Source organism: Pseudorca crassidens, chromosome X, assembly GCF_039906515.1.
Source record: "Pseudorca crassidens isolate mPseCra1 chromosome X, mPseCra1.hap1, whole genome shotgun sequence".
NCBI classification, from domain to species: domain Eukaryota; kingdom Metazoa; phylum Chordata; class Mammalia; order Artiodactyla; family Delphinidae; genus Pseudorca; species Pseudorca crassidens.
Genome location: NC_090317.1, coordinates 100,232,770 through 100,257,685, shown reverse-complemented (window position 1 = coordinate 100,257,685; position 24,916 = coordinate 100,232,770). Strand labels below are relative to the sequence as shown.

The window sequence follows — 24,916 nt, the reverse complement described above, 5'->3', positions numbered from 1 at the left end:
GATGGAACTAGAGTCTGTCATACAGAGTGATGTAAGTCAAAAAGAGAAAAACCAGTACTGTATGCTAACACATATATATGGAATCTAAAAAAAAAATGGTTCTGATGAATCTAGGGACAGGACAGGAATAAAGACACAGACATAGAGAATGGACTTGAGGACACGGGGAGGGGGAAGGGTAAGCTGTGACAAAGTGAGTGAGTGGCATGGACATATACACACTACCAAATGTAAAATAGATAGCTAGTGGGAAGCAGCCGCATAGCACAGGGAGATCAGTTCGGTGCTTTGTGACCACCTAGAGGGGTGGGACAGGGAGGGTGGGAGGGAGACGCAAGAGAGAGGAGATATGGGGATGTGTGTATATGTATAGTTGATTCACTTTGTTATAAAGCAGAAAGTAACACACCATTGTAAAGCAATTATACCCCAATAAAGATGTTTAGAAAAAAAGATTATTGGGGGCTGTTAGACTTCTATGACATGCCACTTAAAAGGTCAGGACCACCAACGGATCCCCTGTTGTGTGGACTCTGGGAAGAGAAGGTTGGGAAATGATGTCAGGAACTTTTCTCCATTTAAGTCTGAATAAGTAGATATTTGCATAAATATCATCCTAGCTATTCATTAGATAACAACTTAACTCTAGAGGTAGAAATATACATTCGAAGCATTTTGTTCAAGTTTCTTGTCTCCCAAGTATCTCTCTCTTCCTGGCCCCTTTCTTGGGGAGCAGGGAGCACCCAACATTGGTAATGATAATTGAAGTTAGTGATTTCACAGTCATTTCTTTGCATTCTCAGAAGGCCTTAGCAGTTAATTCCTACTAAGCAGCAATTGGGTAATAATTGGCTAACTCTCTTGACAGAGAAAAAAACGTAATTTGGAAATAATTGACCTAATGAGAAAAATGGATTGATGGTTAAAAAATTGTTTGGGTCATTGCATTGTTAAAAGTAATAAGTAACTTGGAGATGAAGTACCGTAAATTTAACAGTGTAAATACTGCATGTGTATGAATACATAATTTATATGGTAATTTACGCTTAGCTCATATTCTACATTTGAAGTTATTTTTCTTGTAGTAGAAAAAACAGAAGGACTAAAAGAAAAGGATCCAATACTAGATTCTTAAGGTTTGTAGAAATGTGTAATACATATAAAAGTATATCACCTGGGATAAACCGTAATGGAAAAGAATATAAAAAAGAATGTGTATGTATAACTGAGTCACTTTGCTGTACAGCAGAAATTAACAGAACATTGTAAATCAACTGTATTTCAATAAAAACAGTGTATCAGCAATATGTACTGCTTTATAATGCTCCATTGAACTAGCCTCTCAGAAAAAATAACTCAGTCCAATTACTTCCCAGGCTACTCCTGTGATAGTATTTCTGTCTTTTAAATTTGATTAGTACATGGCAGTCTTTCCAGAGAATGATATCGATGATTTAAATCAGTGCCAAAAGGCTATGAGAGGAGTTGATGCTTTGAGTAAAACTGAGCTTCTCCCAGGCAACTAACTACCCAAGCTTCCGAGTTTTTATGCCCATCAAATGTAGATGTCTTCCATTGATTCAGAACTTAAATAAGAAAATGAACCCTTTATTCCCATGCATTTTAAATTATAAGTAAAAACAATTTTGTTATATGTACGTTGGAGGTAGGCATGGAAGGTATTATCTCAATTTTATGGGCAAGAAAACAGAACCCAGCCAGACTCTCGGTTCCTCCCTGCTCCAATATTTGGAGGTCGTGGCAGCCTGCAGTAAGTGATTGTATTTCAGATTTGACCACACAGTCTGTGCTCATGGGTTGGCAGTACATTTTTTAGATAATAGAACTCACAGCCAGCAGTGTCATGCTCTGAAACATAGTACCATGCTCCATTCAAATGAGCCACATCTTGTCCCCTAACACTGCTGCTCGGTATAAACCGGGTAAACCCATTAGCCGTCAGTCATTTGAAGAAATAAACAGCTAGAGTTGAGACCCCTTGAAACATTAAGGCCTTTTAGACCAAGACAGATTGACTCAGTAACAGTGAGGTTCTCATTTCTTCAGCACTGTATGGAATTTAAGAATATAACTGAAGAGCAAAGAAAAGTGAGCAATCTGTAGTCAGTATATAAATTTAAAAGGTCCTGCAGATAGAGAGGAACTCATGAACAATTTATTATTGAGTGCTTTCTGTTTCAGTTTCTACACTGGTATATGTTGAGGGTATCAAGAAGAAATATCAGACATGGTCACTCGTGACTCCTCAGGAGCTTGTAAGCTGATTGAGGAAACAAAACGCACCGTGTAAAGGACTCCACATATTCAGACAGAGCAGATGGGGTCTGAAAGGTGTTTTAGTTTCAGTTGACCCTGAAGCAGACCCTGAGACAAGCACTTGAGTGCATGTCTGTCTGGAGGAAGGTATAAGAAGCGTGGGAGAAGGGAAGTGAGACAGGGAAGGCGGCCAATAAAGGTGACAACGTTACTAGACAACAGTCACCGTGGGTGACTAGAAAGTAATCTCATGAGGAAACACCGGTAAACAGTATAGAACACACACCTCCGAGTTACTCTACCCAAACGGTAGGGGAACTGGGCTCGTTATATTCCAGCTCTTCTCAGGGCTAGGATTGGGGTGTTGAAGGGCTCTCCCAGGGGTATTAATTCCTGGGCACTTCAGCCTGCCCAGCACCTGGGCACAGCAGGCTTCTGCAGCCCTGGGAAAAGCCCTCAGGTGCAGTGAGCAGACGCTGATAGCTGGAAGCCAGCCCGTGCACATGAAACAGAGGGGTCCAAGGAATATGGGTAGAGGACTGCCAGCAGCCACCACAGTAGGATTCTTGGTGTAGGTGAGACTTGAGAGCGCTCTTTCTCTTCTCTCCTCAGGTCTCTTCATGGTCCTCTCCCTATTGTCCATCGTGTATGGAGCCTTGCGCTGTAACATCCTCGCCATCAAGATCAAATACGATGAATATGATGTCAAAGTGAAGCCCCTGGCCTATGTCTGTATCTTCCTCTGGAGGAGCTTTGAGATTGCCACTCGAGTCATTGTCCTGGTCCTCTTTACCTCTGTCCTGAAGACCTGGGTGGTGATAGACATACTCCTCAACTTCCTCAGCTTCCTCTTCTACCCCTGGATCCTCTTCTGGTGCAGTGGCTCCCCCTTCCCTGAGAACATCGAGAAGGCCCTCAGTCGGGTGGGCACCACCATCGTGCTGTGCTTCCTCACCTTACTCTACGCCGGGATCAACATGTTCTGCTGGTCAGCGGTACAGCTGAAAATCAACAACCCCGACCTCATCAGCAAGTCCCAGAACTGGTACCAGCTGCTGGTGTACTACATGTTGAGATTCATCGAGAACGCCTTCCTCCTCCTCATGTGGTATCTTTACAAGACTGACATCTACATGTATGTGTGCGCACCCCTGCTGATCCTGCAGCTGCTCATTGGGTACTGCACGGCCATTCTATTCATGATCGTGTTCTATCAATTCTTCCACCCTTGCAAAAAGCTCTTTTCCTCTAGTGTTTCTGAAAGCTTTCAGGAGTGGCTAAAGTGTGCTTGCTGTGACTGCAGGCGGCGGAAATCCTCTGAGTCTGCAGAAAAGACGGATCTAAGGTCATCCGCAGACAGAGAGGAAACCCCTTCTAGCAGTAAAATAAGTTCTATGCCCAGCCAGATCTTGAATGCCGATGAGCTCTTTTCTGCTTAATGGGACCTGAGTCTCTTGAGGCACAGATGTATTGTTTGCTGGGTTGATCCCTGTTCTTCATACAAGTGATGGGCCCTGCACAGTTAACAAAGCAGGAAGTTATCTCTCAACTCCTTGTGAGTCTCTCCCCTTCGGAGAGCTCTCGGGTGGGCATGTGGGAACCATGGAGAGAAGCCAGGGAAACCCCTGAGCGTTGCAGGGGCAGCCTAAGGCACCACCATTCACAGTTGACCATGTTCTCCCAGACGTTACTGGCCTTTTCATTGACAAAGTACCCATGATATCTGAGTTGGGCTGGTTAGATCCATCAGGTAGAATGAGGGCAGGGGCTTACTTGTTTTCTAGTTTTCTGGACTGCTGGTCTAGGTAGCCTAATGTTTTATTATCCCTGAACGTAGTTTTCACCCAAGAGTTATCTGATGACCACAGATGGTTACTGGGGTTTTGCCATCAGCCACAACAGTCCTGTCAGAGTTTTCAGAGAGGGCTGTTCAAGTTTGGTTTTTGAATAGACAGATGTTCCATTTTCATCTCATCAGGGCTCTTTGTACACAACCAACTGTAGCAGCCTTGGAGACTTTATTCTCAAGGATCCATGGATTCAAAATTGAATTCTAAATTTGGTTATGGAAGCCCTAGAATTTTAGAAAAGTTGTGTTCTTTCAATATGTTGAAGAAATTCTGGATCAAGAGGGTTGTTAAAATATCAAAGTGTTTGTAGGCTTTTATAAGCAGAGTTCTTACCTTCTTGTGGTAGTTTAAGATGAATCTGCTAGAAGGTAGGCTTAACCTCATCAAGGTTGAGTCCTGTCTTACAGTTCTGGGAAATTTCTAGTAGAATTTGCTAGGATTTGCCTTCTTAGGAAAGAAGAAAATAAAACCCATAGTCTTTACTCCACCTCTTCCTTGCCTGTCAGGAAAGTTTTAGACAAGAGTTACCTTGGTTAACCTAAGTTCTTCTAGAAAACACAGAAATTTCTCACCTAGCATATGTATATAGGCCATTTTAATTTTCATTATTTGAAGGAAAAGGGTTCCCCACCTTCAGTTAGATGTTGACTTCAGAAACTTTTAAATTTTGCAAACAGCTAACATGACCAGAAGATTTTTATCTTTAACTGAATGCATTTTGATTTGGTATGATTATGAGTTAATTTGAATAAGAACTTCAATTTTACCCTCCTACACTCTCCTATCTTCAGTATAATTTCTCCTTTGATCTGGAACCATATTTCTTTCATAAAAGGATTTGTAGAATATCCTCAGTTGTCTTGGAAAAATGCCTAGATCTAGTACCATTATTTCTACCATAAAAACCTTGATGATGAAACACCTGGGAGCAGGTGACGTCACTGACGAGGCTGGACATTGCAGGTCGATCAGGGTTGACAGTCTTAGGACTCATAATGGCTGAACTTTCTGACCCATCGAGTTTCTAACAGCTAGTTTGTCAGGGGACAGGTTAAAATGGTGAGTTTGAGTAGGAGTTGTGGCCAGAATTAGCCAGGGATGGAGAGACTGGTACTTCCCCAGCCTTGGTTTAGAAGCCTGTCTCAAGAACCACTACAAAATCTGGGCCTTCAAATACATTTAAAATCATTTTAAGGTAGAATGTAGGTAAGCCTATTGAGTGACCCCAAACCAAACTGACAGTGATGGTCTGTCACACTCCTAAAGCCCAATTATAAGCCACATTTAAAAGGATAAAGAGGTTTGGTAACTAAATTGGACATTTTGTCATCTTTAACTCTTGATATGCAGATACCCCTGCTTTGGGGCCATATACGTCTAGTCACTTTGGGGAAGAGAAGCCACTGCTTTTTTTCTTCATGGCCACAATTTAAGTCATAGTGAACTGAGAAATCTTGTTTTTAAATTATTTGTATTATACCTCTGAAATGGCAAAATTATAGCTCAGACTGCACAACTAGGTTGCCCTAAAGACAAACAAACCAGCAAATTTCCTCCTATCTTGAGAGTTAAAATGTCTTTTTCAGTAATAATTCCAATTTTTAAAACTCTCCGTGCTTTGTCTAATTAATTACATACCATAACTTGTCGCAACAGATACTCCAACTGATTCATTATCATTTGGCTGGATGGAGGTGAAGTATTTCCTCGAAATATATTGAAATAAGATCATCAAATATGTTTAGACTTTCTTCATTACTGGAGACAGTGCAGTGTAGAGGTTGACATCTCCCTGTCCAACCCTGCAAGTTAGTTAATTGTTCTATGCCTCAGTTTCCTCACCCACAAAATTTGCATGATATACTTGCCCAGACTACCTCACAAGGTTGTCAGAAGAACAAATTAAATAATAGGTGTGAAAATGCTTTGAAAATATTTTTGAAGTGCCATGCATGTTTAAAGGAGTTGTTTTTATAGTTATTCAAATCCATAACAGGTTTTTTTTTTTTTTTTTTTTTTTTACCGTTAGAGAAGAAACAAGTAGCATCATTCACATGAGTGTCTTAAGTGAATATGTCGGCCTTTGGCCTTACAGAAGGGCAAGTGTAAATGGCCTTTACTCTTGGAGAGAACTCAACAGTTGCCCTTTCTCTTACCATCATTTGCTTATAAAAATTAGCACCCAGGGCTTCCCTGGTGGCACAGTGGTTGAGAGTCCGCCTGCCGATGCAGGGGACACGGGTTCGTGCGCCGGTCCGGGAAGATCCCACATGCCGCGGAGCGGCTGGGCCCGTGAGCCATGGCCGCTGAGCCTGCGCGTCCGGAGCCTGTGCTCCACAACAGGAGAGGCCACAACAGTGAGAGGCCCATGTATCGCAAAAAAAAAAAAAAAAAAAAAATTAGCACCCAAACATATGGTACTTGGAGGAAAAAGACCCACTGAAATCTGAGAAATTGCTTTTGATAACAAATGAGCTTATCATTTTTGTATGTCATCTTTCATAAAGGATATAGCAGCCTCTTTTGTTAATTTTTCTTTACAATTTGAATGCCTGATCCCGCTAGACTTTAATTGAATGTGGGTATAATTTTTTCTGCCTTGTAAATGGGAAAAATAAAGTTTAAAATTGATTGTCAAATACAGCATTTTCTTGGAAACCTCCTTAGAACATTAGTGCTATGGGTTATGACTGTATGTGTCAGTACTCCTCAGCCAGTACATTGCGGATGTGAGTTTTGCAGGCTGCTTCTCTGCAGCCATTCACTCTAATAAATATTGTTTATGTTTCTTCATATAATAAATTAATTTTTCCATTTCTCCTTGCTTTTCATTCCTTATACAGTCCTTTCATGGCTTTTTGACTTCAGGGACTATTTTAGAAACAAATTTGCAAATGGTTTTGTTGTGATTAATTATGATTTTGTAACCTCACCTGAAAATTTTGTTTGATAAGCATTTACTCCATTTGTTAAAGCTGCACCGCTCAATACTAAAATTCTGCTCCAACATAAGTGGTATACTGATCCAGAAACATAAAATATCAAATGAGCGACTTGATATTAACATAAATGAATAGTCAAATTGTAAATGGCGATCTGTGGTTGGAAAAAATATCAGGTTTTTTCTGCATGTCCAAAGGCCTTATTTTTTCTATTGAGGTATAATTGACATATAACATTATATTAGTTTCAGATATACAACATAATGATTCAATATTTGTATACACTGCAAAATGATAACTGCAATAATTCTATTTACCATACCATCACCATGCTGTTTATTACATCCTATGACTTGTTTATTTTATAACTGGAAGTTTGTGCCTCTTGATCCCCTCCACCAGTTTCGCCCACCCCCCTAACTCCCCTCCCCTCTGGCAATCGCCAGTCTGTTCTCTGTATCTATGAGGGTTTTTTTTTGTTTAAGAAAGACAAATACCATATTATTTCACTTACATGTGGAATCTAAAAAACAATCAGTTATTTAAGGGGTTATTTCGGAGCATGAGATAGACAAGGATTGTTGCAATAATTTCCTTTCCTCTGAAGGTGACCTTGCAATTTGGAAAGACTTGGCTATAGGAGAAATGTTTTGAAAGAGATCTCTTGGTATTAAATCAACCCCTTGAGAAAACTGAAGGTCAACAAGTGTAGTGTTTAAGTAGGTCAATGTAAAATTACTTCATTTGGTGTTTGTAAATGTTTTATTTTGAAATAACTTCAAGCTAATAGAAGAGCCTTAGGAATAGTGCAAAGAATTCATTTATCCTTCAATCAATTTCACCTATTAATATTTTGTCATGTTTGCTTTATAATTCTTACTTTCCTTCTTTTGACCCTTTATTCCTAAATACTTCAGTGTGTATTCTCTTATGCTCTGAACAAAGGCATCCTCTTACACAGCCACAGAATGATGATCTAATTCTGGAAATTCAACATGGATACAATACTAGTATCTAATCTAGAGTTCATATTCCATTTAACAATTGTACCCATTACTTCATTTGTTTTCACAAAGCTTCCCTAACAATGTGAATCTACTCAGCCCTCTTTTATGGGTTCTCTTTATTTAAAGGTATGAGTAAATTTTAACTTCCCTATGAATGCTCTGAAAACTATAGCAGACTTTGAAAATCTATTTGAAGAAAACATGCATGTTATCAGTAGTAATGGCTTAAAAGCATAAATTTGGGATGTTTACTGGCAAACTGTGGGTAATTCTTTTTCATGAATCTCCATTTTAACCACCAAGTGTTGACTGCTTAATATATGGACCTGTAGCTCACACCCTGCCCCTGCCCCACTGTGATAGTTCATTTTACAGTGTTCAGGCCCAAGTTTGTAAAGATTTGGAAGGGGATGAAGGAAGTACAGTATATATTATTCCTCCATGACCATATTTCTCCGGGTGCCCCCTTCCAGGAGACTGTATTCTCTATGAACATCTTTGCAGCTGGGAAAGGGCTCAGAAATACCAACTCTACACTATATGAGTGATGTTTTGAGCCTCTTCTCTTTTTCAAAAAAGGCACTTCATATCAGAAGAGATTTCTACAGAGCTGAGAATTCAGAAACATCCCTGATCCCTTCTTTCCCAGCGCACAAGATACCCTATCAGACTAGGTCCCTAACCTGCTAAGAAGGTGTGTCCGCTGCAGAAGCCTGCCTGAGGGGATGCCTCACGCCTCCCTGTCACCCTCTCTGTGTGGTTGTTTCTCTGGAAATTATCAGAACAAGGACGTATAAAACAGTGCAGGTTTAAGCAGGGTTTGGTACCCAGAGCATCTTTGAGGAGTATACAGCAGGATGCAGCAGCAGCATCTCTTGGCAGCAGGTTATCAGAAAACTTCTCACCCAGACTCCCCTGTGTGAGGTTTCAGCACTTGCCTCCTGCCAAGGAGAGATTCATCCAGAGAGATTTTGAGATTCTGCCTGTGCTTTTGCTCCCTCCCTGCCTCCCATCCTGAATTAATTCTCTCTCTCCGAATGATGAGTTCCTGATTGAAGCCTGATTAGCCCGTTTCCTAGAGCCCTGGGAATATCATCCTCCGTAGATATCTGCATTATGCATACTGGTTTAATTTCTTATCAGTCGGCTTCCTATTTTAATTACCTAAATTCGACAGTTAATGAGTCAGGTTCTCAGGAGCGATAGCACTCAAGAAACAAAACAGGATTTAGAAATTCTCTTTTGGAGTGGTGCTTCAGGATCGTCCCCACCACCACCCCAGTGCAGAGGAGACTGCTTCCCTGGTGTCGCCTTCTCCTGACAAGGTGACCTTCTTGAGTGGAGTGGCAGAATTTTTTAGAACAACGATGCCCAGCTGTAGAGCTGCAGACCTCCAAGAACTGCAGAGGCACTGTGTTCCTCTCCACTAACTAGGGATGTTTGACACTATCCAGAGATGTCTGGCACACATTTGTACAATTGTCTTTCACACCCATGGGTATGCTGTTGTGAGTGATAGAACAGGACTGATTAAAAGTGTCACTGTATTTAAAGTAACTTCGTCATCACCCCTCCAGTCCCTACCATGAACAGGTGTTAAAAATTCAACCACCATCATGTGGGAAGTCACCTTAAAAGACGTCCTTTGTAATTGAAAATGTTGGGAATTATTTTCTTTTAATTTTTATTGGCGTATAGTTGATTTATAATGCTGTGTTAGTTTCAGGTGTACAGCAAAGTGAATCTCTTATACATATGCATATATCCACTCTTTCTGAGATTCCTTTCCCATATAAGCCATTACAGAGTATTGAGTAGAGTTCCCTGTGCTATACAGTAGGTCCTTATTAGTTATCTATTTTACATATTAGTAGTGTGTATGTGTCAATCTCAATCTCCAAATTTATCCCTTCCTGTTCGGGATTATTACCCTAGAAAGTTTTTTCACTGACAGAATATTTTCTCAAGTGTACTTACAGTCTACTCTTTTCCTTTTATTTTTAAATGTATTTTTTAAATTTTATTTTATTTTTATACAGCAGATTTTTTTAACATCTTTATTGGAGTATAATTGCTTTACAATGGTGTGTTAGTTTCTGCTTTATAACAAAGTGAATCAGTTATACATATACATATGTTCCCATATCTCTTCCCTCTTGCGTCTCCCTCCCTCTTAGCCTCCCTATCCCACCCCTCTAGGTGGTCACAAAGCACTGAGCTAATCTCCCTGTGCTATGCGGCTGCTTCCCACTAGCTAGCTATTTTACGTTTGGTAGTGTATATATGTCCATGCCACTCTCTCACTTCGTCCCAGCTTACCCTTCCTCCTCCCGTGTCCTCAAGTCCATTCTCTAGTAGGTCTGCATCTTTATTCCCGTCTTGTCCCTAGGTTCTCCATGACTTTTTTTTTTTTTTAGATTCCATATATAAGTGTTTAGCATACGGTATTTGTTTTTCTCTTTCTGATTTACTTCACTCTGTATGACAGACTCTAGGTCCATCCACCTCACTACAAATAACTCCATTTCGTTCCTTTTTATGGCTGAGTAATATTCCATTGTATATATGTGCCACATCTTCTTTTTTTTTTTTTTTTTTGGTACGCGGGCCTCTCACTGCTGTGGCCTCTCCCGTTGCGGAGCACAGGCTCCGGACGCGCAGGCCCAGCGGCCATGGCTCACGGGCCCAGCCACTCCGCGGCACGCGGGATCCTCCCGGACCGGGGCACGAACCCACGTCCCCTGCATCGGCAGGCGGACTCCCAATCACTGCGCCACCAGGGAAGCCCGCCACATCTTCTTTATCCATTCATCTGTTGATGGACACTTAGGTTGCTTCCATGTCCTGGCTATTGTAAATACAGCTGCAATGAACATTGTGGTACATGACTCTTTTTGAATTATGGTTTTCTCAGAGTATGTGCCCAGGAGTGGGATTGCTGGGTCATATGGTAGTTCTATTTGTAATTTTTTAAGGAACCTCCATACTGTTCTCCATAGTGGCTGTACCAATTTACATTCCCACCAACAGTGCAAGAGGGTTCCCTTTTCTCCACACCCTCTCCAGCATTTATTGTTTGTAGACTTTTTGATGATGGCCATTCTGACTGGTGTGGGATGATGTCTCATTGTAGTTTTGATTTGCATTTCTCTAATGATTAATGATGTTGAGGATTCTTTCATGTGTTTGTTGGCAATCTGCATATCTTCTTTGGAGAAATGTCTATTTAGGTCTTCTGCCCATTTGGGGATTGGGTTGTTTGTTCTTTTGATACTGAGCTGCATGAGCTGCTTGTAAATTTTGGAGATTAATCCTTTGTCAGTTTCTTCATTTGCAAATTTTTTCTCCCATTCTGAGAGTTGTCTTTTCGTCTTGTTTATGGTTTCCTTTGCTGTGCAAAAGCTTTTAAGTTTCATTAGGTCCCATTTGTTTATTTTTGTTTTTCTTTCCATTTCTCTAGGAGGTGGGTCAAAAAGGATCTTGCTATGATTTATGTCATAGAGTGTTCTGACTAGGTTTTCCTCTAAGAGTTTGATAGTGTCTGGCCTTACATTTAGGTCTTTAATCCATTTTGAGTTTATTTTTGTGTATGGTGTTAGGGAGTGTTCTAATCTCATACTTTTACATGTAGCTGTCCAGTTTTCCCAGCACCACTTATTGAAGAGGCTGTCTTTTCTCCATTGTATATTCTTGCCTCCTTTATCAAAGATAAGGTGACCATAAGTGCGTGGGTATATCTCTGGGCTTTCTATCCTGTTCCATTGATCTATGTTTCTGTTTTTGTGCTAAACATATTTTTATTTTTTTAATTTTAAAATTTTATTTATTTTTGGCTTCTCCATTGTGCTGTGGAGACTTCTCACTGCGGTGGCTTCTCTTGTTGTGGAGCATGGGCTCTAGGCATGTGGGCTTCAGTAGTTGTGGCTCGTGGGCTCAGTAGTTGTGGCTCATGGGCCCTAGAGCACAGGCTCAGTATTTGTGGCGCACGGGCTTAGTCGCTCCACAGCATGTGGGATCTTCCCGGACCAGGGTTGGAACCTGTGTTCCCTGCATTGGCAGGCGGATTCTTAACCACTGCGCCACCAGGGAAGCCGTATTCTTTTCCTTTTGAAATGAGGTTTGTTCACACACAAATCGTTTGGCACCTCTCATTTCCAGCTTGAGTCAAGAGATGAGAAACTCTTTTTACTTTAAAAATGTAATGTGAATTGGTGAGTGTTCTACCTTCAGAAAGTCAATTATGTCATTAAGGTGAAATGCTTTTACAATTTCCAAGCACTAAAAAATGTATATTAATATCATGATAGGGCTTCCCTGGTGGTGCAGTGGTTGAGAGTCCACCTGCCGATGCAGGGGACACGGGTTCGTGCCCCGGTCCGGGAAGATCCCACATGCTGCAGAGCGGCTGGGCCCGTGAGCCATGGCCGCTGAGCCTGCGCATCTAGAGCCTGTGCTCCGCAACGGGAGAGGCCACAACATGAGAGGCTGGCGTACTGCAAAAAACAAAACAAAACAAAAAAATCATGATAACTGTCAAAATAATGAAATGATTTCTAGACATTCTTCAGTTCACCTCCCGATTCACCTCTTTGGCCTTATCAGAAATTCTATCAAGGTGCTTTCAGCTACAATTTGTAGAACACCTGCTTAGAAGTGGCTTAAACAATAGGATTTTGTTATCTGACCTAGCAAGTTTTGTTGCTTCATCTTCACATTGTCTCTTTATGATTGCAAGATGACAGTCTGGGCTCCAGGCGTCACATTTACACAACTGAATCCAAAATAAGAAAAAAGGATTTCCCTTTGGGTATCTCTGTACTTTCAGGAGGAAAATCTCTTCCTAGAAGCCACCAGCCCCCTCCAGCAGAATTCCCCAAATTTCTTATTGGCTGGAGTTGTCACATCCTTACCTCTAAAGCTGTCTCTGGCAAGGAGAATGACATTGTCATGGTTTCCTTTGACTACACAGCATTCACCCCTTGGGGCTGGCAAAGGGGCCACCATCCTTTAGCTTATGGGAGGAAGAACACCCACGAAAATAGGGTTCTGCAGACAAAAATGAGTGGGGAAACAGCCATTTGCTGGGCAACCTGACATTTCACTGTCATTTTTAAAAAATAAAGGTTCAGTTAAGATGATGATTTGGGGAAGAATATGAAAGCTCTGATCTGAAACATGAGTAGGTGTGTTTGCCTGGTGAAGGCAGTGGAAAGAATATTCCTGGTAAAGGGGACACCATGTGCAAAAGCCCAGAATTAGTAAAAAGGACATTTATAATCAGGGAACAGCTTGTAGGTCAGTGTTGCTGGAACATGGGAGAGAGGGGAGGTTGGATCAGGGGCCACATCATGAGAGGGAGAACAAAATGATAGTGTTGACACAAGCTAGGTACTCTGCTAAGCATCGTATCCACATGACCACTTTGATTCCTCTCAATGATCCTATGTGACTGTTACTGCAATGATTTCCATTTTACAGAAAAGGAAGCCGAGACTAGTGAGATAAAGGAACTTTCCTGTGGTTGCACAGTAAGTGGTATGGTTAGGGTTCAAGCTCAACAGTGTCTGGTGTCAACGCTCAAGCATTTAATCACTAGGCTCTCCTGACTCCTAAACTTTACCCAAACTGCAGTTGTGGTTAAGTCTGGCAGATGCTGGAGACCGAGGGAAGAAGCAAGCCTGGTGGCATTTCCCGGGGTACCCTGGAATGAAGGGGCAGAGTACGTATAAGGCAGCCCTTACTCAGTAGGGAGGAGTTGTTTCTGCTGGGGCCTCAGCAGCGGGGCTGAGGCAGGGTATCCCCCATAGCTCCCAGCACTGGAGCCCTGCTCCGAAGAGCGTTAACGGGGCCACTGGGCTGAAACCATGAGGGTCCCAGAGGAAAGAACTCTGGGTTGAAGTCCTGTTCTGCTACAACAACATTTCTGCTCAGGGCCACTGTCCTCTTTTCCCAGAAAAACTGATAGAACTTCTCAAGGCCAACTAGTGAGGCACAGCACAGGTGAGCCTAAAACCTGGTTTATCAAGTCATTTTTTTGTTCTTTGGAACCAAAGAAGTTAACACTGCTTAAGTAGATAAATGAGAAAAAAATATTTTCTTCAAACTGATGTTTAGGAGGGAGACTATTAAGTGCTTACATTGTAGAGGAAGAGTTTGGTTAAGGGGTCATAGTGACATTTGACGGTGTCAGGCCAGGGCCCAAGAAAGACTTCAGTCCTGACCCAGACCATTCACCTCTTTCTTCAAAGTCCCCAAGGACAGTGTTTCCTGAGAGAAAGAAGCAAGAGCTTTTATTATCTCCCCCAAGCCTGATGTAGCTGGTCTGACACATCTAGAAGAACCCTTCTCTCCACAGCAGACTGTGAGACCTACCCCATGGATTTTGTGTTACTGCCAATACTCAACTCTTGGAACTACAGGACAAATGGGAGGGAAATCACCACCTGTGCCAGAGGGTACATCTTTCACCTGTAAAGGGCTTAATTAAGCGGATGAATCCTGGCCCTGCAATCAGACCAGTCAGCTCTGGGCATCTTAAAGTAGAGAGAAGGTCCCAAGAGTTGTGAAAGGAGGCAGAGTGGTATTCTTCAGCCACCAGGGTCATAACCTCTCTCCTAGTACCGTGAGTTACAGGAAAAGAAAAAGATCCCAATTCCCCTGCCTGAATGTTGACCTCACTTTTTCTGGTCTTAGAACTTCTTGGACTTGCTTTACATTAACCTCCCAGACTGAATTCATTCTCTACTTTCTCTGAAGAGATGATTCTGAAGGAAAGAGATAAGTAAGCTTTCTATTAGGTCCCAAAGAACTCCTCAGGTAAGGCAGGACCCCGTAACCTGACAGGGCTACCTGGGATTACAGGAGGAAACAAATATTACATTCTCAGGGCCGTGATATCATCGAGGTATTTCCAAAGGGAAATAAATTTTATGCTAAAATGTCATCTCCTTGGATAGCATTCTGATTCAGCATCTAATACTCGTGAATGCCACGATTTCTAAACCAGTGTGGCAGCCATTACCCACGTGTGATTCCTGAGCACTTGAAATGTTCCTAGTCTGAGTTGAAATGTGTTGTAAATGTAAAACACACGTCAGATTTCCAAGACTTAGTACCAAAAACATAGAACTTTTTTATTAATAATGTTTATGTTTGACATGTTACAATGATAATATTTTGGATATATTGGGCTAAATATGGGATTTATTAAAATTGGTTCACCCCATCTAGTTACTTCTTTAATGTGACTATTAGGAAATTTAAAATGTCAAATGCGGTTGGCATTTGTGGTTTGTGTCCTGTTGGACGGTGCTGCTCTAGACGTTTGGAAAGCTGGATGCCTTGAAGCCTTGCTTTTCTGTGAAGAATGCTAAGTGCATCACAAAAATGTCAGGTCAGCCAGGTCTCATTCTTGGATATCATTTTCCTCCCCTCATGCCAGGAAAATTGTATTTGCAGTAAGAACAGGTAGTCCTCACTCTATTATTTCTGTGTTCAAACAGAGCGTCCTGAACAACGGGGCCCATGTTTTCCTGTATAGTGGTTCTCGGCCTAGGCTGCCCATTAGAATCACCTGGGGGCTTTAGAAAATTCTGAAGCCAGGCTACACCCCAGACTACTTAAGAGGTAAAGTGTGGGAGTGTGACCTGGGCATCAGGGTTTTTCTAAAGTTCCACCAGATGATTACAATGCAACTGGGCTCTCTAGCATTCCAGAAATCTTGCTGTATAAGAAAGGCAGGTGTCTGGGGCTTAACAGCAGATGAATATTTCATCAGATATATGTGTCGAAAGGTAACAGAATCACTGATTTCCTCACACTTAGCCAAGTAAAATGGAGCTTCTTTATATTCTAGAATGGACTACCCATCCCCATTTGGTGCACACACACCGAAAAACCCCAAACAAAACAAAACTTTGCTAAGCCGGTTGTCTCCATCTGGGCTAATTGAATAGTCTCTTTGGAATAACTGGACATGCTCTGTCTTTCATTTTTTTTAATTTTTTAACCTTTATTTTATTGAAGTATAGTTGTTTTACAATGTTGTGTTCATTTCTGATGTAGGGCAAAGTGATTCAGTTATACATATACATATATACTCTTTTCATATTCTTCTCCATTATGGTTTCTTACAGGATATTGAACACAGTTCCCTGTGCTATACAGTGGGACCTTGTTGTTTATTTTATATATAGTGGTTTGTATCTGCTAATCCCAAACTCCTAATTTATCCCTCCTCCACCCCCCTTCCACCTTGGGAACCACAAGTCTGTTCTCTATGTCTGTGAATCTGTTTCTGTTTCGTAGATAAGTTCATTTGTGTCACATTTTAGATTCCACATATAAGTGATATCATGTGATATTTGTCTTTCTCTGTCTGACTTAACTTCACCTAGTATGATAATGTCTAGGTCCGTCCATGTTGCTGCAAATGGCATTATTTCCTTCTTTTTCATGGCTGAGTAGTATTCCATTGTATATACATACCACATCTTTTTTTTTAATTTTAATTTTATTTTTTTAATACAGCAGGTTCTTATTAGTTATCTATTTTATACAATTAGTGTATATATGTCAATCCCAATCTCCCAATTCATCCCACCACCACCACTCCCCCCCACTTTCCCCCCTTGGTGTCCGTACGTTTGCTCTCTACATCTGTGTCTCTATTTCTGCCTTGCAAACCAGTTAATCTGTACCATTTTTCTAGATTCCACATATATTAGTTAACATATGATATTTGTTTTTCTCTTTCTGACTTATGACAGTCTCTAGGTCCATCCGTGTCTCTACAAATGACCCAATTTTGTTCCTTTTTATGGCTGAGTAATTGTCCATTGTATATGTGTACCACATCTTCTTTATCCATTCCTCTGTCGATGGACATTTAGGATGCTTCCATGTCTTGACTATTGTAAACAGTGCTGGTATGAACATTGGAGTGCGTGTATCTTTTCAAATTAGAGTTTTCTCCAGATGTATGCCCAGGAGTGGGATTGCAGGATCATATATGGTGGTTCTATTTTTAGGTTTTAAAGGAACCTCCATACTGTTCTCCATAGTGGCTGTATCAATTTACATTCCCACCAACGGTGTAGAAGGGTTCCTTTTCTCCACACCCTCTCCAGCCTTTATTGTTTGTAGACTTTTTAATGATGGCCATTCTGACTGGTGTGAGGTGCTACCTCATTGTGGTTTTGATTTGCATTTCTCTAATAATTAGCGATGTTGAGCATCTTTTCTTGTGCCTATTGGCCGTCTGTATGTCTTCTTTGGAGAAATGTCTATTTAGGTCTTCTGCCCATATATAAAACACTCTGTCTTTCAGGATGCCTTCCCTGCCCTCCTCCTTTACTAAGATGGTGGTACTCCTGTGTGTGGGAGAGACACTGTGTGCAACCGACCTCATGGCAGAGGGGCACCTGAACCTTCTGGCCTGAGGCTGGTCCTGGGGCCAGGTCAGGCCAGTGTTAGCTCACACCTGGGCCCTACACTTTCTGCTGGGCTCTGCTGCCCACGTGTGAAGCTGGTGAGACCCATCCCCTGCTGCCTTCCTTGGCCTTCCTCTGCTCACCGCGAGCTACAGACCCCAGAGCCAGCACCATTCCCTCCTCCAGGGCCTGCGACCTGGCTGCTCCACAGAGGGTACGTTGAAGGCTTTCGGCCTCAGCCTCACATCCCACCTCCCCGGCAAGGCAGGGCTTCTGGATCCCTAAGGCCACACCGGAGGGCAAGTCCCTGCCCTCTGTCTGACCTCGCCTCCTCCTTGATAACTCATGATTAGGTTGGGCCTTGGACAAGTATCCCTCAGAGAGTCACCAATGCGGAGAAGCACAAGCAAGCCGCTAATCTCTCAACTGATTCCATATGTCCCTTCGCAGGCTGAGGATGAGGGGTACGCCCTCTTCCCACAGCTCCCCCTGCGGGCCCGCCACCCACTTCCTCTCCCTCACGGCCCACTTTTCTCTGGAACAGCAAGTCTGTTCTAGGTGACCCAGGCTGAAATAGTGTCCTTTCTGCTCTGCCAGAGGCCTCAGCCCTCTAGGATTTGCTTTTGATGTGCTCAGTGAGAACCAAAGAACTTGGAGAATGGTTCTCACAATGAAGCCTGGCTTTCAACAACATGGCTACAACTCAAAAAACTCTTCTTTTTGCCAACCTCCAATGGCAACACTACCTTCCTCTCTTAGGTGCTAGCCTCAGTCACACCCCTCCATTCCTCCGTCGCAGGCCAACGCTGCCTCAGCGTGACTAGGGACAGGGTCAGCCACATGGAAGTGCAAAAAAAGCCCACTAATGTGCATTTTAAGGTATGGTTATTACTCTCACTATAATTATATAGGAGCAGTTTATTGAGGACCAGGTCCTGTTCTGTGTGCTTTACATGAATTAAGTCATCTTAATCCTGATCACCACCTGATAAGCAAACAGTCACAGAGAGGTTAAGTAACTTGCCCAAAGTCACACAGCTGTCAAGATCAACTAGGGATTTGAATGTAGACTGGCTCCAGAGTCTATATCCTTAACTTCTCTCCCTTCATGAGGCCCCTTACCCTCTGCATGCTCCCCACTTCTCTTCTTGAGAGACACAGAGATGAAGAGCTCCCAGAAAACATGCTTTGGACATGAGAGGCCCAGGATATCTCATTACCAAAATGCTTTTTGGAAGGAGCTGGAATACAATATTTAAAAAGTAAATATATGTGCAGGAAGACAATTCAGTTGGGTTTATTATCCATCATTAAAACTCTCCCTCCCAGCAGTATATAATCTGTCTCTGCGGAGTCCAAGTCCTTGCTTCAGGCGCTGTTGAATTCCAGACACCTCCATTAACCTAGTTTGGCTTATTATAAAATGTTTCCACCCTCACTCCTTAGCCTCGCTCATGACTGCCTCCTAATTCCTTCTGTTCATCAACTATACTAGGCCCTGCACAATTGACAACATGTTCTGATGAGATTATATATTGTTTCCTGATTGTGTCCTACATGTGTATTTTATTTCCCCAACTTGGGGGCACAGTAGGGAGCACAGAGAAGGGGCTCAGTACATATTTGTATATTGATTCACTTAGGAAAAAATAAATTATCTCTACTTGCTTACCCTTCAAATCTTTGGAACTTAAATTCAATCTCTGGCTTCCTTTGTATTTCAAATATATGCACTGCGCTCTGTGCTAAACTGCCTGGGTTGAGATTTTAGTACTGCCAGTTCCTTGCTGAGTGGCTTTGGGCTAGATGCATTCACCCTCCATGCCTCATTTTCCACAAATGGAAAATGGGGATATAACTGCACTATCTCATAAGGTTGGCATGAGGAGTAAATGAGATAATACGCATTGAACAATTAGACTAGCTCCTGGCACGTCGTAAACGTTCAATAAATGTCAGCTATAAAAAAATGGGTGCGGGCTTCCCTGGTGGTGCAGTGGTTGAGAGTCCGCCTGCCGATGCAGGGGACGCGGGTTCGTGCCCCGGTCCGGGAAGATCCCACATGCCGCGGAGCGGCTGGGCCCGTGAGCCATGGCCGCTGAGCCTGCGTGTCCGGAGCCTGTGCTCCGCAACGGGAGAGGCCACGACAGTGAGAGGCCCGTGTACCGCCAAAAAAAAAAAAAAAAAAAATGGGTGCATGTTCCTCATTTACCTTACAGTCTCACTTATGCTGCCCTCTAGTTGTAGCACACATTTACATGCAAGTGACAAAACACAATATTTTAAAGAATTTAAATTTCCTATCCGTTCACCCATTTCCTCACACTTTTTTTTTTTTTTTTTTTTAGCGGTGTGTGGGTCTCACACTGTTGTGGTCTCTTCCGTTGCGGAGCACAGGCTCAGCGGCCATGGCTCACAGGCTCAGCCGCTCCGCAATATGTGGGATGTTTGCGGACCGGGGAACGAACCCGCGTCCGTTGCATCAGCAGGTAGACTCTCAACCACTGCGCCACCAGGGAAGCCTGGGGAACCTTCCTCACTTTTTTCCAATACTGTGTGTGATTTTCAAAGGAACCCCCTCGACGGTCACATTGTCCTGGCCACCAGGTGGCAGTGTTGTTCAGTCAGGTACAGATTATTGGCAGTTGCCTTACGCTGGGACCTGGCATGAGTTTAGGACACTGTTTCAGAAGTTACACATGTTCTAATTTTCTCCCTCCTGTTTACTTTCCTTGTCCTGTGGCTGGCTGTTTCTTTCCTCCTTCTTCTTTTCCTCTTTACTGTTTGACCCACCTCCATTATACATTTGACGGCCTCCTCAAATATGCACCTTGCAGACTGTGGCCTGGCAGAAATATGGTTGAGGCTTCCATACCACCCAGCAAGGTTTTGACCAGAAATAATGTTTTTTTAAAGAGCCACCTTGAACATCCTGGAAGATTAAAGGTTTTATCACTAAATAGTAAATCACTAAAGGGGCAAGAAAGGCAAGTGCCCCCCTGGTCTCCCCACTCCAGTCTCTCCCCTCCTCTGCACTCCAAGCCCACGTCCGGGCCACGGTGACCAATCCTGACGTTCGGTGGCCACCCTGACACTCTCCATGGCTTCAGAGTCCTTCCCAGCACCGTTCTCCTTGAAGAGCAAGCCAAACCCGTGTTTGCCGTCTCAGGTAGAGCAAGCTTCTGGGTTCAAGTGTAGTGTGTGTGCAGTTCCCAGGCCCTACACCTGCGTTTAGCTGCTTCCCAGAGCCACTGCCTAGGCCTCTGCACCATTTCCCCCACCCCATATGACGACAACAGCAAGGTGTTAATAACATGGGCCTCCCATGTTCAAAGCATGTTTTCTGGGAGCTCTTCATCTTTGTGTCTCTCAAGAAGAGAAGTGGGGAGCGTGCAGAGGGTAAGGGGCCTCATGCAGGGAGGGAAGAGGTTAAGGACATAGACTCTGGAGCCGGTCTACATTCAAATCCCTAGTTGATCTTGACAGCTGTGTGACTTTGGGCAAGTTACTTAACCTCTCTGTGCCTGTTTGCTTATCAGGTGGTGATCAGGATTAAGATGACTTAATTCATGTAAAGCACACAGAACAGGACCTGGTCCTCAATAAACTGCTCCTATATAATTATAGTGAGAGTAATAACCATACCTTAAAATGCACATTAGTGGGCTTTTTTTGCACTTCCATGTGGCTGACCCTGTCCCTAGTCACTCTGAGGCAGCACTGGCCTGCGACGGGGGAATGGAGGGGTGTGTTAATAACAGCAGCCACCTCCAGTGAGCCTGTTCCGTGTGCTCAGTGGTTCACAGGCATCATCGCATTTCATCTTCAGAACAGGGCTGAGCTGTAGCGGTTACACTGGTGGATGCCATGGCTGAGGTTAAACAATTGGTCAAAGTCACGCAGCCCCGAAGTGGAAGAGCTGGGGTTGAGTCCAGGCCACTGACTTGAAAACCCTCGCTCTTACCACCCCCGCCCCGCGACTCGCTGGAGGTCCCCCAGGACATCACATGTTCTTGCTTCAGCAGCTAAAAGTGGAAAAAGGCCACCACCCTCACGCCTACCCCACACCCACAATTCCCAGATTGCCTTCCCCTCATCACCCACAGCTCATGACTCTGCAGAAAAATCAGCCCTGGCAACTTGACCTGCCCTCTGGAAAGGCTGTGGTCCTTCACTCAGGGATCCCGGCTCCAGATGTGAGGCCCAGATGGGCAGGGCAGCCCCATGGCAGTGGTAGTTGGCCACATGGTGAGGGAGCTGACTCTCACCGTCTGCAGTGCTGAAGGAGGCCCGTGAACTTGGGAAGGAGGGGGACACAAAGGGAGGCCTACGAGGAGGCCTGTCCTCTGATTCAGAGCTAAGGTTTGGCTTCTCGGGGTCACCAGGAATTCCTCCACACCCTACGGAGGGGCCAGCTCCTGAATGGAGGAATTCTCCTCCGACATAAGGGAAGGGGCCAGCGCCTCCATAGCCTGGGTGGGATGCGTTGACAAACCATTTCTGGGCCATGAGGCTTCCTACAAAGCCAGGCCGAAATTCCTTCTGAGAGCGCTGGTGACAGAGTCCACATTCCTGCTGCTGTAGTTGGGTGCTGCGTTCCCATCCCCGTGCTGGTGAAGAGAGGAAGGAGCAGGTTGCCGTGACAGTTTTGGTTCACTGCATGGGTGATTTTGTTGGCCTGAGAAATGGGTAGTCATGGAAACCATGGAAGGCCTGCTCTGGAAGGGCCCTACTAGCCTTGTGTTGCCGTCCGTGTCTTATGTAACGCGGCTTCCAGAATTCTTCCGCCTGTAGGTATAAACCATTAATGCATCCCAAAATCAATTTTGGGTCACAACCAGATTTTTTTTTTTAAAAAAAGAAATAGACTAGAATTGAATACAAGGGAAAATATCAGAGTGCCTTGCATATGTCAAGTCAGTTATTCTCTGGGGGCATTTTTGTTTCAGTTCTATACGTTTATGAGTGTAGTGACTCGCCGTATAAAACAGACTCTTGTTGTAGCTGAGGTCCCAAATGCTTGTAAACTGCTGCTAACCTGAGTCTCATCTTGACAGAAGGGAAAATCTTGCTTCTTTGTTTTCGGAGGAGAAAAACATTCCTAGTAGTCCAAAACTGGACACAACCCAAATGGTCATCAAAGGTAGAAGAGCTACATAACGTGTGGCATAATTATGCAATGGGAATATTATGTATACGGGAAAGAAAGTGAATGAACTATCGCTATAAACAATAACATGGATGAAACATATTGACATCATGTTGAACATAAAAAGCAAGATGAGAAAGAGTACGTAATTTATGATTCAGCTTACGTAAAATTTTTAAAAGGCAAAACTAAACTCTGCGGTTTACAGATACATCCATAGGTGGTAAAATTATTAAAAAGTGATCATTACATCATGTCAGGCAAATGGTTACCCCAGAAGCGAAGGGACACCAGGTGGGGGAAACCAGAGGACTGACCATGTTGTTTCTTAGCCCTGCTGGTGCTTACATGGGAATGCACTTTAACATTGTTAGTTAAATTATATGTTTATGTTATATGCATTTCTAGGTATTCATCTTTCATAGTTTAAAAAAAATTGTAAAAGTACAGTGATCAAATTTTTACCTTTCAATCTATATTTTTATTAGTTGCTAGTTTTATGACTTGCCGGAAAACATCTCGTCAGTGAAACATTCACAGAAGTAATTATAAATTCAATTATGTCAGAGCCTACTAGTTCTAGACCGGCACTGGACAATAGAAATTTCAGTGAGAGTGAAAGTGTTGTACATCTGTGCTGTCCAGTACGGAAGCTACTAGCCACATGTGGCTACTGAACACTTGAGATACAGCTAGTGTAGCTGAGATATTAAATTTCAAATTTTATTTAAATTTAATTATTTAAATCTAAAACGCCACATGTGGCTAGTAGCTACCATATTGGACAATACTGGTCTAGACCCACTTGCTTGGTATAATCACATGTAATAATGCTTTGTTTTCAGATCAACCTAAATTTGAATCCTACCTCTGTTACTACCACCGTAAGAATTCGGGTAGAATACTTGGTTTTTCTAATCCTCACCACACTCATCTGTAGAATGGGGATGAGAAGAGATACTTCTTAATCTTGATATGAAGACTGTATTAAATTAATGAATACAGACCACCTATCACAGACCCTGCCAGTGGTTGATGTCAAGAAATGTTGGTTTCCTTCCCATACCTATGTGGCCATCCTGAAATTGTGTGATCTCCAAATAAGGACTGGATGAGAGAATTCAGATAATTTAGTGTAATTTACACTGCATCTTTATCATCAATTCCAAGGATGTATCTTCAGGGCAGCAACACCATCACTGCAGCTCTTTAGCAGAGCTTCTTCCATAGCTCAAACTCCAAAGAAACATTTATGTCCATGTTTCCAAGAAGAAACACATATCCAAATACCAGCTCAGCCCTTAGATATAGAAAAAGACCACCTACCCACATCAAGGTTTTTTTTGGTTTTATCCTGATTTGTTTCTTTGATTCAACAAGTTTATACTTTTATCCTTAGGGAGCAGGATGCATTATTTATTTCTCCCCTCAGTGAGTAATTCTTTCTTTTTTGTTTCTTTTTTTTTTTTTTTTTGCAGTGCTGTGCGGCTTGCAGGATGTTAGTTCCCCAACCAGGGCTTGAACCCGGGCCCCTCGGCAGTGAAATCACAGTGTCCTTACCACTGGACTGCCAGGGAATTCCCAGTAATTCTTTTTTTATTGAAGTATAGTGTTTTTTGGTTTTCTGTGGTTTTTTTTTTCCTTTTTTGGCCACACAGTGCAGCTTGCAGGATCCTAGTTCCCCAACCAGGGATCAGCCCAGGCCCTTGGCAGTGAGAGTGCAGAGTCCTAACCGTTGGACCACCAGGGAATTCCCAGAAGTATAGTTGATTTACAATGTTGTGTTAGTTTCTGGTGTACAACAAAGGAATTCAGTTGTGTGTATATATGTATATTCCTTTTCAAGTTATTTTCCATTATGGTTTATTACAGGATATTGAATATAGTTCCCTGTGCTATAGAGTAGGACCTTGCTCCTTATCTATTTTATACATAGTAGTTTGTACCTGCTGATCCCAAGCTCCTAATTTATCCCTCCCCTACCTCCTTTCCCCTTTGGTAACTATAAGATTGTTTTCTAGGTCTGTGAGTCTGTTTCTGTTTTGTAGATATGTTCATTTGTATCATATTTTAGGTTCCACATATAAGTGATATCATATGGTATTTGTCTTTCTCTTTCTGACTTACTTCACCTAGTATGATAAAGTATAGGTCCATCCATGTGGCTGCAAATGGCATTATTTCATTCTTTTTACAGCTGAGTAATATTCCATTGTATATATGTGCCACATCTTCTTTATCCATTCGTCTGTTGATGGAC

General features: G+C 42.7%; 1 protein-coding gene across 1 annotated transcript in view; it reads left to right on the top strand.

Moving 5' to 3' along the window:
- The window catches only part of XK (X-linked Kx blood group antigen, Kell and VPS13A binding protein), a 53,031-nt gene extending 46,087 nt beyond the window's left edge, over nt 1–6,944 (top strand). The window contains exon 3 of the mRNA XM_067724637.1: nt 2,890–6,944. Coding sequence (XP_067580738.1) covers nt 2,890–3,716 — 827 coding nt within the window. The 3' untranslated portion in view covers nt 3,717–6,944. The remainder of the gene's footprint in view (nt 1–2,889) is intronic.
- Nucleotides 6,945–24,916: the final 17,972 nt, after the last annotated feature.